Source organism: Adiantum capillus-veneris, chromosome 26 (assembly GCF_014529385.1).
Source record: "Adiantum capillus-veneris isolate H3 chromosome 26, ASM1452938v2, whole genome shotgun sequence".
Classification (NCBI taxonomy): Eukaryota; Viridiplantae; Streptophyta; class Polypodiopsida; order Polypodiales; family Pteridaceae; genus Adiantum; species Adiantum capillus-veneris.
In genome coordinates this window covers 121,650,409-121,664,736 of record NC_140956.1, presented here as the reverse complement: position 1 = coordinate 121,664,736, position 14,328 = coordinate 121,650,409, and the positions used below count along the sequence as shown (strand labels likewise).

At 43.9% G+C, this 14,328-nt stretch overlaps 1 protein-coding gene across 3 annotated transcripts in view; it reads right to left on the bottom strand.

Moving 5' to 3' along the window:
- Positions 1-9,005, bottom strand: part of LOC147424104 (uncharacterized) — a 230,814-nt gene extending 221,809 nt beyond the window's left edge. The window contains exons 1-3 of one of the 3 annotated variants that reach the window (XM_086501353.1): positions 8,790-9,005; positions 8,503-8,579; positions 8,281-8,396 (exon numbers count right to left, since the gene is read on the bottom strand). In XM_086501353.1, the coding sequence (XP_086357479.1) occupies positions 8,281-8,396; positions 8,503-8,579; positions 8,790-8,828 (232 nt within the window). In that variant the 5' untranslated portion in view covers positions 8,829-9,005. The remainder of the gene's footprint in view (positions 1-8,280; positions 8,397-8,502; positions 8,580-8,789) is intronic. The other 2 variants (XM_086501351.1, XM_086501352.1) reach the window with 2 other exon arrangements.
- Positions 9,006-14,328: the final 5,323 nt, after the last annotated feature.

Sequence of the window (14,328 nt, the reverse complement as noted above, 5' to 3'; positions counted from 1 at the left end):
CGTGGGCGCGCGCCACCGTGCCACCCCGCTCTGCCAAAATCGCCGCAGACAACACCCTGCAGGGCCACCGCCACCAACACCATAGCCAACGGGAGGGAGAGCTCCCCTCTCTCTCCCCCCTTTTGTGTTCTCTTAAGGGCTCACCGATCATCATATATACTGCGCGTCCCCCCAGCCCGCCGTTGCACATATGGGGCAATGCCCTTGACACGTGGCAGCCCCTGGCTTGAGCGGCTTTCAAGGCTTCAAAAAACCCATCCTCTAAACTAAAAAAAACCTCTTGTTTTGCTTGCATGGAGTACTCTGTTATGCAGAGGCCTTGGAGACCGATTGAAACCCACCGTTTTCATCATCAAATCATCTGCCTCTTGCCCCCAGGTCAAAGCCAGACTGAGTTTGCCTTTCCCAAGCTCAATTTGATAGCAGTTAGCACTGTTTCTCAGCCGCCCCCTTCTACCCTCGTGGTTACCCCTCAAAATAAGCCGCCGCAATTGGCAGAGGAGCCATCAGGCGTCCTCACCCGGGCCCAAAGAGCCGCTCTCGGTCTTAGCATTCCATCAAGTTCAACTTCCCCACACATTGTCACACCAGTGGGTACCCTGCCTGCAGCTATTAACAAGCCATCCCCTAGTGCCATGAAAGAATCCAAATCTTTGCTCTCAGATATTGATGAAGCTTTCTTGGAAGCAGTTTCCGATCTACAGAAGATCAAAGTACAAGAGGAACAACAACAGGTAGAAAAAGCGAAGCATATAGCAGAGACAGTCTTGAAGAACACTTTCCAACAAGTGTCCCTCTATGACATGTTGCGGCTAGATGCGAGTTTCAGAAGTGAAACCCTTGCAGTTATTCAGTCACTTTACCCTGGAGCAGGTCCTAGTGGCGGGCACCTCCCAGTGCGACCCTCAGAGTCCTATATGATATCCAATCCTGCTGCTCCACTCACTGATTATAGAAGCCCTCGCCTGACAGTGTCTGTTTTGGGTCGACAATTCTCAGGAGTGATAGTGGATGGTGGATCTGGCATCAACCTGATGCCCGAGTTCACTATGTTAGCTCTAGGTCTACAACCTACTCGCCCTGCTTCCTTCACAGTTACATTGGCCGACCAGCGGACAGTCTCCCCACTGGGCATAGTGGACAATGTGCCTCTGCAGGTACAAGACTTTACTTTTAACTTGGATTTTGTTGTGGTTCGTCTTCCCCAGGTTGAGGGCGGATTTCCTTTGCTCATTGGAAGACCATGGCTGCGACACACTAAAGCACTTCATGATTGGGGAAACGACACAATGTGGATACATACTTCTGGCTCCTCGATGCAACCCATTCTCTTAGAAGGTGGTATGGATCCCGTGGTGCAGCAAGTTTCTTTGTCAATGGAAACCAAACCTGAACAAGAACAGCCTACTACACCTGAAGGGTAAGATGAAGATCTGCTGGAGTGGTTAGAGGCTACCAAATCTATGCCTTGTTATGGAGTCTTTATTCACTCTTTCCATTGTTTCCACAGTAACTAACCCCAATGAGCCACCTGAGCCAGCTCAAAGGTTGAAGGCCTTAGAAAAAACTCTGGATGCGCCCTCGGGGGAAGTCTTTGAATTTGGTGAGCCTATGGAGGAAAATAGAAGTGGGAAGAAATCTCCTCGACAGAAGTTCACCCAACATCAAAAATCAGCCCCATTGGTGTCTGCTTCTCCCAGAATAAAGCTCCCTTCATAGAGCTCGTCCTGCCTGATGAATTCCATTCTCTTTATAGTTGTCTTGCTCATAGTGGCTGCGCTCTATAGCATCTCCTCTTTCAACCAGGGGACCATGGATTTCATCTACTACCCTAGGCCCCCTCGCCCTACCCTCCCCCTTCACTCTTGCCCCTACCCACCCCCTCCCTTACCCTCGCCCCTACCCACCCCCTCCCCACTCTCGCCCCTACCCTCCCCCTCTCTTACCCTCGCCCCTACCCACCCCCCCCTCCTTCACTCTCGCCCCTACCCTCCCCCTCCACCCTCGCCCCTACCCACCCCCTCCTTAACCCTCGCCCCTACCCACCCCCTCCTCCTCTCGCCCCTACCTACCCGCTCCCTTACCCTCGCCCCTACCCTCCCCCTTCACCCTCGCCCCTACCCACCCCCTCCCCACTCTCGCCCCTACCCTCCCCCTCTCTTACCCTCGCCCCTACCCACCCCCTCCTTCACTCTCGCCCCTATCCTCCCCCTCCACCCTCGCCCCCCGCCCCTACCCACCCCCTCTTGCCCCTACCCTCCCCATCACATCCCTTGTCCCTACCCAGCCCCCCTCGCCCCTACCCTCCCCCTCAACTTTCCCTTCCCCTAAACAGCCCCCTCTCCACCATCAGCAAATGAAGCTAATTTGAGGCCAAAAACATCAGCAGCTGAAGCTGATTTTCTGACAAAAACCAGTCAATACATCTAGAAGAAGACACAATTCATCCATCCTCTATGGCAATTCTAGCTGCGAGCATCGGCTGTTGTTCTAAAGGCCTCTCTGACATGCCTCCTTCAGAGCAGCTACACTTCATTGCTTTTCAGCTCGAGTAGTGCCAAGAGTTTGCTGCAGCTCTTCACACTCTACTTGGAACTTTTTAGAGTTCTCCTGAACTGTCATCATCTCTGCTTATGAATCCGCCATCCTCTGTTCGAGCAGAGAAACCTCCTCCTCCAGTGTTGAATTCTCTTGCCAGCTGAAATCATTTCTTGCATGGGTGGGAAAAGCACCTGCTTCAAGACAGATGTACATGTGGTACCTATTGGTTTTACTTCACAGTTTTTCAGTATTTCCTAGTTTTTCAATATTTCCTCTCACCGAGACGGTGAGCAGTCTTGTGGCGGGCAACCTGTAGTAGCAGGCTACAGTGTCACTTTCACAGGACACAGTTAGTACAGTTGGTCTAGGCTGGTTCACACTAGACGGACCCTCTGGACCCTCTGGCCTAGGGAGTGACACATGGCAGGGTACCGACAGTGGTCTAGTGGACCTCGTGGCCAGGTCACCACATGGCTGACATTTATGAGCCGTTGGTGGCTCTTTATGGTGGTACATAGGAGTAGTAGCGGTTGGTCATCGGGATCATCTGCTTCACCTTTGGTCCAGCATCGTCGAGGTAGCGAGTCTTACACAGAGCACTGCTTCACCATCCCTACACATGTGAGCCTTGACACCCCACTTGTACCTGTGAGTCCTGGGCTGGAGCTGAGTGTGCTGCCACCCAGAGTCTGTACATGGTTCTTTGAGCTAGTCGAGTCCACATGTTCTGGTCCACTGTTGTGTCTCTGTTGTTATCCATTGTTCCTGTGTTTCATTCTGTTTGAGAGAGTTTCCATTTGTTTGAGTGAGATTGTCACGCACATTGCACTGAGGGGCACCCACACTGTTGAGAGCACGACACATTATCCGCGCTACACTCTTGGGCCAAGACCTTTGGGCACGGAACTACGCCGGGCCCTGTCGTCTTTGTGAACTGTTTTGAAGCGAATCTCTGTTGTGTCGCAATAGAATTTTGACTTGAAGTGTCCATGTTTGTTACAGGAGATGTCACAAACTGCTTACGTGTAAAAGTCATTGAAGAACGGAGCCAACCTGCAGATCCCAGCTCAGAGGATTAAACTTTAAACCCTAGAAGTAGTAGGAGAAGATGAAGCACACACATACACCAAAGATATGCAGCCAGCTGATGACGTGGCAGACTATGGATTTTCGGATTTCATGCTGACTGTTGACGTGGCAGATTGTACAGATTTCCGCATTTCACGCTGGCTGCTGACATGGCAGAGCTGTACGGATTCCTGCTTTTGTGCTGGCAGCTATTGGACACCTGCTTTTGGCCAGTTGATTTTGAGTTTAACTGCTTTTCAAGGCCAACAGCCATTAAATATGTGCAGAGGGCTCATTCTTTGGCATGCTTCAGTACTAAGGTGCAAAGGGTGGAGTATCGACATTGTACTGAGTTCAAGTAACATAAAGAAATACCGAAAGGGGTGCCAAGGTTTGGGGCCAATACTCTCTTGGGTGAAATTCCGCCACTCCGTGTCGCGTGATGCTCTCTCTATCTTTTTCAGTTCAGTTGTATTGGACTGCTAAGTTTGTGCAGTCTGTTCTTTTCCATTGGCACGTGGCGCCCGTCTCGTGACAGACTGAGCACTGGCTTTTGTTGCAGCCGTAAGAGCAATTCGCTGGTCTTTTTTTATAAGTTCTTGCTTTTATTTAAGTGGGCGGACCGGTCACCGTTTAAAAAAAGTATGAACCTGGACAAAACTCAATAAAAATGAGTGAGCTGAAAATTGATGCTACACACTCACATTCCAAGCGCAGTTCTCAGGCACAGATGCAATGCTAACACATATTCCTCGCGGGAAAGCATCTGTTTCTCCTGGAAAATATTCCACTTTTTGGAAAAAGCTTCTCAAAACCCATCTTTACTCTTGTGCTTGCGTCTTTATGCGTATTCCTTTTTCCAGTTCGGGTTTCCTGTCATACCAATGGAATATTCCCTTTCTGATGCTCTTGTCACCCATCACGTGACGCATCAAGAATATCCATTTCCGGGTCTCTCCTACCAAACTAACGGTACAACCCCTTCTGTGCTTAATGTCACCCATCATACGACACATCAGAGTCGTCCGTTACTGATGGCTTTTAATAATTCCAGTAGATCTACAAGTCCTAATCTTACAATTCAAGTGCACACATTTAAATATCCTTATTTCGATAAAAGAAATTACTTAGAAAAATAAGAAAATAGTCTATTTAGCAACATCCCTCTAGCTTCTAAACAATTATCCTCAACTGTAGTGCTTATACATATTCTTCCAGAATCTTGGGATAAGAAGCTAATTCCTGCTCGGTCATCCACTGAGCGTCCAAAGTAGGATAATTCTTAAGCTTTACCAGATACTTCCGTGTAATCTTCCCAAACTTGAGTGGCCGCTCCTAATGATGAATCATCTGCTTCGGTTGGAGTATTTCTTCCGTTTCCTCAACCTTAAGCTTTACCAGATACTTCCGTGTAATCTTCCCAAACTTGAGTGGCCGCTCCTAATGATGAATCATCTGCTCCGGTTGGAGTATTTCTTCCGTTTCCTCAACCTCAAGAGGTTCCTCGGCAATAGGCTAACTTGGAGGTGGTACCACATATGGCGGGAGTAAACTAACATGGAAAGCATTGTGGATCTTCCAATTAGATAGTAGATCTAATCGGAACGTCACGTCATTCACTTGGTCAATTATCTTAAATGGCCCATAATAACGATTGGAAAGTTTTACAACATTCCCTTTGTGAGTCGCTTGTTTCTTTAGTCTTGCCTTCTCAAACTTGAGTAAGACTAATTGACCGACTATTAAGTCCAGATTCCTTCTGTGCTTGTCCACATCTTTCTTCTGTTTTTCCTGAGAGCGCAAAATTGCTCTCTTAACTTGCTCGTAGGCGGTGTCCAAATCCCGAATAAATTCATCTGCTACAAAAATCTTATCCTTAGTGACAAGGATCGATGGAAGCAAAGGCTTACCATAAAGAATTTCAAAGGGTGCTTTCCCCATAGACAAATGTACAGTATTGTTATACGCGTACTCGACAAGGGGCAAATACTTCTCCCAGTCAAACTGTCTGTCTGACACACAAGATTCCAACATATCCAATATGTGGAATTGGCAATTTCACTATGCCCATCCGTTTGAGGATGATATGCAAAAGAAAAATTCAACTTCGTGCCAAGGTTATCAAACAAAGCATTACTCACAATAGACTTGGGCATCCCATGATGCTTAAAGATCTGTGCTAGAAAAATCCTAGCCATATGATCAGCTTTGATCATTTTCCTAACTGGAATAAAGTGAGCTTGCTTGCTAAATTTTTTCACTATCGTCCAAATCGCATCATTTCCACTCTAAGTCTTTGGGAGATCCATAATAAAATCTATGGCAATACTCTCCTAGGGTTGATCAAGCACAAGCAGAGGTTGGAGTAACCCAGGCGTCTTATGCTGATTACTTTACCTTTTGGCAAACTAAACATTCCCTGACATATTGATCAATGTCTACTTTAAGGCTTGGCCAAAAGAAATACCTTAACACTGCTAAGGTCGTAGGGAGAATACCTCGGTGACTTCCTGAAATGAGTCTGATAAATGTGTGCTCTCTCATGTGAGTAGTGTTTGAGTGCATGTTTAAAAGACGAAATGATTGCAGCATTTTGGTCTTGTGTATCCGGAGAGATGAGATGGACATGATAGTAACAAGATTTAGTCAATCAAGACACCTGTGGAGATCTGGGATAGATCTAGATGTGATTGTTGAATACGTTGCCGATTGATCATGATCCAATATCTCGATGGGTGCAATGATGTGAATGTGATTTGAATGTTCAGTGATTGTCGTCTTTGTGCAATATGTGTTGTCTAGTGCGTCAGTGCTTAGAGTCGGTGTCTACTAAACTGATTTCTGGCTTATGTTTGATTTTGCAAGTGTAATCCACGGCGATTACAATTCTTTCAAGAGGGAGGTATGTCACAAAGTGATGACGTGGCATACCTAGTCGGACAAACCCACAGAAACTGACAGATTAAATGAATTTTAAAAGTTGTTCCAACTTATGGGGTCCCGTCCGATGGGGCCTAGGGGACACAAGAATTCTAAAGTAAAGCCAATACACTTATGGTATAAAGACTGTTGACGTGGCAAGCAGTACGGTTTTCCGCGATTCGTGCTAACGTGGCACGCTTTACGAACGCCCACGATTTGCAGCGCAATTTGCGCTGGCAACGCTAGTGCTTTTGGAGGCCAATGCTTTTGGAACTTGAAGCTTTTCATGTAATGCTTTCAGGCCTGAGAGCCTATATAAGAATTGCTTGGGCCTCTCTCCCTCAGATTGGATTGGAAGCACTGAGGAGAGAGAAGACCCTCGGACATTGTACTTTGCTAAGAGATTAATATAAAAAGAAATATCGAAAGGGGCGGCAGACTTTGGGGCCAATACCTCTGGGCATGGAACTACGTCGGGCCATGTCATCTCTCTTTGAATTGTGATTAAATTGTTTAGTGGTTTTTAAGTGCTCCCTCATGTGTCGTGCCAAATTCCCGATTTGGGGTGTCCAAAGTCTGTTACATTAGTGATTTTGTAGTTTCTCTTCGTGTGTTGCTATTGATTTCTTGCTTGGAGTGCCCAAGCCTGTAACAAAGGCACTTGTCTTCTTCGACCGAGGAGCCGTCAAGAATTTCATCCATCCAAAATCCTGAACCAAATGGACTTTGAGTATGATCAGTTTGTTGGAAAACTTGAAGCCAAGCTAGCCACAAGGCAAACTCAAAAAGTTGTATCACTCATTGGTGCCCTTTTGATCACCATCCAAGGGTACCATGGCAAGTCAGACTTTCATATCGTGAAGTTACGAAACTATGACGCTCTTTTGGACATGCCTTGGCACAACAAGAACGATGTGACCATCCAGATCCAAAACCCTACTATCACTTTGCTCCAAAAGGACAAGCCAATCATCCTACAATTTTGACTGATCAAGATTAACCCAAATGATTTTCATTTTGCCTTATATTTAGATACTTTGAACTTTGTTTGACAATGCTGTTTGAAATTTGTTTGAAATAAAAATTTATCTGTTTTGAACTTGGTGCCAATTTGAGAGTGCTTGATTCTGGTTTTAATGTTGGTTTCAATAATTTTGAGAAAACCTTTTGGATCACTCATAGCTCTCATGGCTCAGACCTTGTTCGGGAGGAGGACTCAAGAGAAAATTGTGCCCTGTGGTTTACTGATGGCTTGGACATTAGTCTGGGAGAAGTATTGAAGAGAAAATTTGTGCTTGATAATGTCTGAATATCTCATGGCTCGGGTGTTTCCTAGGAGGAGTATTCATGTTAGTTGTAGAACCTCTGAACGACACAGGCCGGAGTCTCGTAAGCGTTTAGTTGTACTTGGAACGTCTGAGCCATGCGGGTTGCGGCCTGGGGTGCATAATTGCTCAGGTTCAAAAGCCAACAATACATTGGTGCGATGGAACATTGGTCATGGATTGGAATCACAAACTACAAGACTTACTCTGTTTTGCCAACGCAAAGGTAACCCCCGGACACCCAAATTTGTGCACCACATAGAAACTCCGGTGCATAAGCAGTGTTGTTTGTGACTCCTTTTTCAGCATATAAGTATGTACAGTTCCCATGGAGCACAATTTAAGTCTTTATTAGACTTTTGACCTGACTAGAGTGCTTAAGATTCTCAACCTTTAATCGGACTTCAATGGGAAAACTGCTTACCATACAGATGTACAGATGTCTCTACATAATCAAGTTGGCGATGACTGTAATTTGGGGAAGCATCGTCGCTTTCCACACTAAGCATTCCACGACCATAGCCAAAAGCTGTGGTTTCTCTGGATTTTCACATGGAATGTTTGATACATTGTGTGACCATCAGTCCTTTCTTTATATACGAAAAAATGCCAAAAGAGTTATGCTACTGCAAAAAGGAGTGCTAACCTGTGAGAAGAAAGCCTTCGCAAATCAGGTGTCCCTGAGGGCTCTGGGGATTGCAATCTGCTCGGGGGACTAGAGGGCTGAAAGAAGGTGATAAATGAGCTCCCAAAATTAAAGGCAACCCCACTATGAGAAATTAGCATCTTCACAATCAAGCAGAGCTCTCTCTCTCTCTCTCTCTCTCTCTCTCTCTCTCTCTCTCTCTCATACACACACACACACACACACACACACACGGTCTCACTTTCTCAAATCAAAGTAGCGAGTTTGCAAAAGCAAAGGAAGCAGACATGGACGTCAATGGAAATGGGCGTGTCCATGTCCAGCATGCTGCGCCCTTCCCTCTTCTGCGGGAGCTAACAAGAACTCGATTGTGTCCAGCTGCAAGAGGAAGAATGCCACCTTGTTTCAATTCCAAGAGTACTCATGCATTTTCACAATCACGTTCACTCCCAACAGCAAAGTTTTACAAGGGTGCATTCCTGCGCAAGTATCCTTATATTTGACTTTTGTGTGTGTGTGTGTGTGTGTGTCTCTCTTAGGCAATCGTTAGGGTTTGCTTTGGAAGTTGGTGATATCACTGTAGAGATACATCACCTTTCCTATGAATGTTTCTAGCTACTCTGTACAGCTGAGGAGTTCTGTGTTCTTCCTCTTGTATATGACCCTTTCGGTGGGTTATCCTCGCTTCGAGGTTTCCCACTAGTAATTAATCAAAACGATTTACAAAAAAGTGTGTGTGTGTGTTACCTCGACACAATATTAGCATCCTTAGTGTCACATACATCAAGTAATAGAATAGCACTTAAGACACACGGCTCATAAATCTCAAGTTTCCAAATTCAAGTCACAATAGTGTCGGTTGTCATGAGTGGTTGTCATGAGTGATTTAACATTCTCAAATTTCTCATGTGTAATAGTGCAAAGGATGAGAATGTTAAAAATATCTACCTATTAGAAAATGCATGCAAGTCCCAAGGTGGATATTATGTCCCACTCTTGCAAAGTTCTCCAAGGCAAGCCTTTATCCCCCTCTAAAGCTCAAGGAAGGCGATTGTAACGAAGTTGGGAGACTTGTCCCACCCTCCCTAAGCAATACATAACGTTTTCTCCTATATTTGTGGAGCTATCTATAGTGACTGATGTCAGAGTGCGCGTTTCTCCAAGGTTGATCGGGAAGGCGTTGGGCCTCTAGCTGTGAGAGAATAGAGAGAGGAGTAGAATGGAGAGGAAATAGTGTAGATGTAGAAAATAAACTACTAAATGCACCAAATATGTGTGATTCATTATAGACTAGCGAGAGAGGATATTATAGACTAGAGAGAGAGAGATAGAGAGAGAGCTAAAGCCCTCTAAAAATCCCCTCTCCCTTTCCTTCCCACCAGTAATACTCTCCTCAATACCCCCTTGCCATGCGCATCTAGTATTGTTTTTTCTTTCTTTTAGTTTTCCCAAAAAACCATCATAAGCTGAAAGTGTCCACCCTTCTCCCCAAAAATCCCAATTTTTTTATATTTTAGGCACTAAGGTCTCTCAACCACCCACTTGGCGCTCCTCAACAACTCAACAACACAATCCATGCATGCTCTTTGTTTATGTGGTCCTTGCCTTCAATAAAGAAGTGGCCCGAATGGGCCATTACATGTGAACACCCCATATGGGGCTGGCAAAAGATAGCCTACAGTTGACAGTGAATGGCAACATAGAGATAGCCTTCAGCATCATGCATGACTTAACCAAGGCCATCCGCCATTTTCTACCTACGTAAAGGTATGTGTCATGGTCATGAGCTTCCCCAAGGAGGGAAGCCCTTTGTGATGCTTATAATAGAGTGCCATTGTTTATATATACCCTTCTTGTGGTATTCCAAGTTTTCAATGTGGGATCTTTACTCTTGCCATGTGGCGCTCTCCATGGAACTGCAAAAAGAGCCTCCGTCGAGCGCAAGAATTTATATAATGGCCTTTTTGGGAGCTTGCCCAAGCCCAAATGAGGCCCCAAAAAGCCTATTGGGTTCCCGACCCTATCGACCACATTCCAAGCTTCAGTTTTTGTCCGGCAAATCCTTCGACTATCGCATTGAACTAGAACACATTCAAGTTATCTAAAGTTCATAAATACTTCATAATTGGGCCTAATTTGGTCATATCAATCCATTCTGCGGACCCGATTGGAGCGCAATAAAATCTGGCTTGATACCAGACTTATTTCCAAGCAATTCGATATTGTTGCCCACATTAAAAACATACCAATCCACCTTTTTAATCAATTGCATCTAATAATCACATAAAACATTCAATCCTTTTAACTCGACAAAATTGCAAATGAATCTGATGACTAGTTTTCTCACCATGCCCACAAAACAGCATGACATGCAGCCTGGTGTAGCATAGACTAATTGAATCTCCACCCGACCACTCCTCTTATATAGCCCTTGGCCGCTATCTTTAGGACCCCTTTCCAAGTTAGCTTGGCTTTATGGTTTGGCTTTATCCTTCGAATCCTAGCCTAGAATTGTGTTCCATAGGACCCTTGTGCTAACAGTACTCCCCCCTTAAAGAAGAGATTTCATCCTCAAACACATCATTGAAAAATATTTTCCTAAAAGCATCAATATTTTCCTAGTAAACCTACATTTGGTCTAACTATCTGCTTGTAGCAAAAGTCTAGCATTGTAGAACTATATGATTGCAATTAGATTGGACATGAGAAACTCAACAAAGATTGTCTCTTTGGCCAAAAAAAGGGATATCAAAGTCATTGTAAAGCCTACCTCGATCAAGGTGTCCCACTGAGAAAAATTTAATGCTCCTACTCCCTACAACACTTCCTTGTGGGAACATGGAATGCTTATATTCTAGTGCATATCAGTCTCAGTGGTTGGATTTGCATGTGGCACATAAAATGTTTTACGCCATGTGTCTAAGTCCATGGGTACATTTACTCTCCACGTGTAGAGTAAATCCCAAAATTGGCATTGTTCTCCTGAAAAGTAAAATAGCTTTGTGTGAAGTGACTATAATGAATTGAATGTAACAAGATCCTAGAATAAAATTATAATTCCCCAATCTAATGGACCGACATTTTTGCACTTAAAGAAGCAATTCCCATATTGCTTTGCATACTTGTTGGAGTTAGGGTTACACAAATGCACACATAGCTTAGAGATGGAGAAGAAGTTCAAGGCACAACAAATAGTGTACTACTTGGTGTGAAAATACAAAATGAAAGAGCCTTAGAGTGATGGGCATATATACAAAGCATAAGGGAAAAAATTTCCTAGTGAGGGAAAAATGTGCCTCGATAGTCCTATGTGTGTTCACACACACAACTACCACATATATATATATATATATATATATATATATATATATATATATATATATATATATATATATATATATATATATATATACACAAATCCCCCTTGAGAGTGATGAGGCGAATGGGAGATAGCACATAGAGTATATGGAAGTGTCATGCCCTATGGACATGATCACTCTACAAAGGGAGGCAAGCTCAAAGGTTTGTAAAAAGATTTGAACTTCTCACAAGGCAGTGCCTTTGTGAAGAGAGCCACATGGTTATCTTGTGTCTGCACATAAGCCAAGCTAATCTCTCCAGGTGAGTGTTAGGATTAAGGGCTTACTAATTAGCAATTAGAGTGGTGTACTTATTGGAGAGAGCTATAACATACACAAGAGAGAGAGAGTACCGAAAAGAGAGAGAGAGAGAGAGAGAGAGAGAGAGAGAGAGAGCATGCACAAGATATACATGGTTCATGGGCTACATCCACAGGAAAGCAGCCACTCACTGGCTTTATATTTCAAACTTGAAGTACTTTGCAAAGAGCTTAAAAGCCCTCAATGGTTGTCTCGTGTGATTCTCCCTCTAGCTTACACTTCGAGCTTCTTCATCATGTGTAGAAGAGACCTCCTTTAAAAGATCCCAAGGAGCCTCTATGGACTGCCTTCTCACATGAGACCTCCTTTAAAAGATGCCAAGGAGCCTCTATGGAATGCCTTCTCACATGAGAGGCAGCTGCCCATATGTAAATGCGTCTACCGGCCACCGGCATCAATTGACCACTTTCCAGCCAAGATATCTTGGGGCTTGATTTTAAATTTCTGGCTAGTGACTTTTCATATGCACAATGGATTCTCCTCATGACGGGGGCCTTACAAATGTGCCTTTTTAGAAGAAGAATTACAAGGGTAAATCAAACTCCATACTTAATAATGTGTCACTTAGAAACCAATCTCTAGCAAACTTGTGACTACTTTCCATTCTGGCCTCTTATCCTTGAATATCAATTGAAGTTGACAAAAAGCTCAACTTCTCCTTGTTACCCACTTTTATCAACATGTCTACATGATTCTTTCTTGTGTGAATGTTTCCAAGATTTAGTTGTCCCTCTTCTATATGCTTTGTCCACGTGCGGAGTACATTTACTCCATATGCTTTGTCCTTGAGTGAAAGGATGAATTCTTTGCAAGGGTGAATGGCACTCTAACTAACTGTACAATACACAATTTTCTTGCTTATATCCAAGCCTCTAAAAACCTATGAAAGTGACAATTTCTTTGCTAGCCTTTATAGGAGCTACATATTTTGCTTATGTGATATATGGCAAGATCACTTTTTGGAACTTTGAAGCCTAGCTTATCGACAATGGTAAAGGCGTAGCCTTCGTATTTCTAAGAGTATCTTTTCCATATACCATATTTGCATGAGCATATCCTTGCAAAAACATTTATCTGTGCCTCCAAAGTATAAAGCATTTGTGGTTGTCCCTTTTAGATACCTAAGTATCTATTTCATAGCTCGCCAATTTCTTTACTTGGGTTCTCAATGGACCTATTCAAAATTCCCACTGCATGTGTTGGGGTTAAAGGCAAATGTGTCTTTGTCCTAAGTTAGGCATCCAATGTCTAGCCGCCTACTGACTGCACTAACCCTTATTCTTTATATACATAAAAGAATAATATTCTTTATATACATAAAAGAATAAGGAGATAGAGTGTGTTGCTCTATTCTCCACCCACACAAAGTGTCTCTCCTCTTCCTCTTCCCACATGGTGCATGCATACATCACGCACTCAAAAGTGGTATCAGAGCCAAAGGTTTTAGGGCTATTCCTCTATCATCATTTCCCTCTTCTTGGTGAGCTTCACATCATCAATAGATTGAAGCTTAGAAATCCATGTCTATGGAGGCATTGTGAGTTCGGTACATAGAGCTCACATATCAGGGTGGCAAGGGGCTGAACACCACAAGACACAAGGGGTGAGAGATTGAGCTTTAAGTGAGATCAAAGAGAGAGAGAGAGAGAGAGAGAGAGAGAGAGAGAGAGAGAGAGAGAGAGAGAGAATCGGGTTACTCACTTTAGAATAGATTGATGGCAGGTCACTGTTTTGCTCATAACTTGAGCTAGAAAACTCAGATTCAAAAACATCTTTTATCAAAAGGGGGATCTCTTTGATCTCTACTACTTTGTAGAAGAGCTTATCAGATGGTTTGGAGTGCAAGTTTGTCTAAAATAAAAATAATAGAGGTTGTTCTCTCAAGACAGAGTGTGCATTCAAGTTGAGTAAGAGAGGAGAGATAGTGTAGAGACAGAAAGACATAGCTTCATCTCAACTTCAACATTGAAGGCCTCAAGGACACCCACACTTTGATGTTGTCCTTCATCACAGATTTTGTGCCCTCACAAATTCCTAGACCTCTCCATGTGTTTTGAGAGTAGATTTGCATTGCCAAATGCGTTTTTGTCTATGATGTACGACGTTTGTGGTTTGACTTGATTTAGCGCGGTTGGCTAGCATAGGT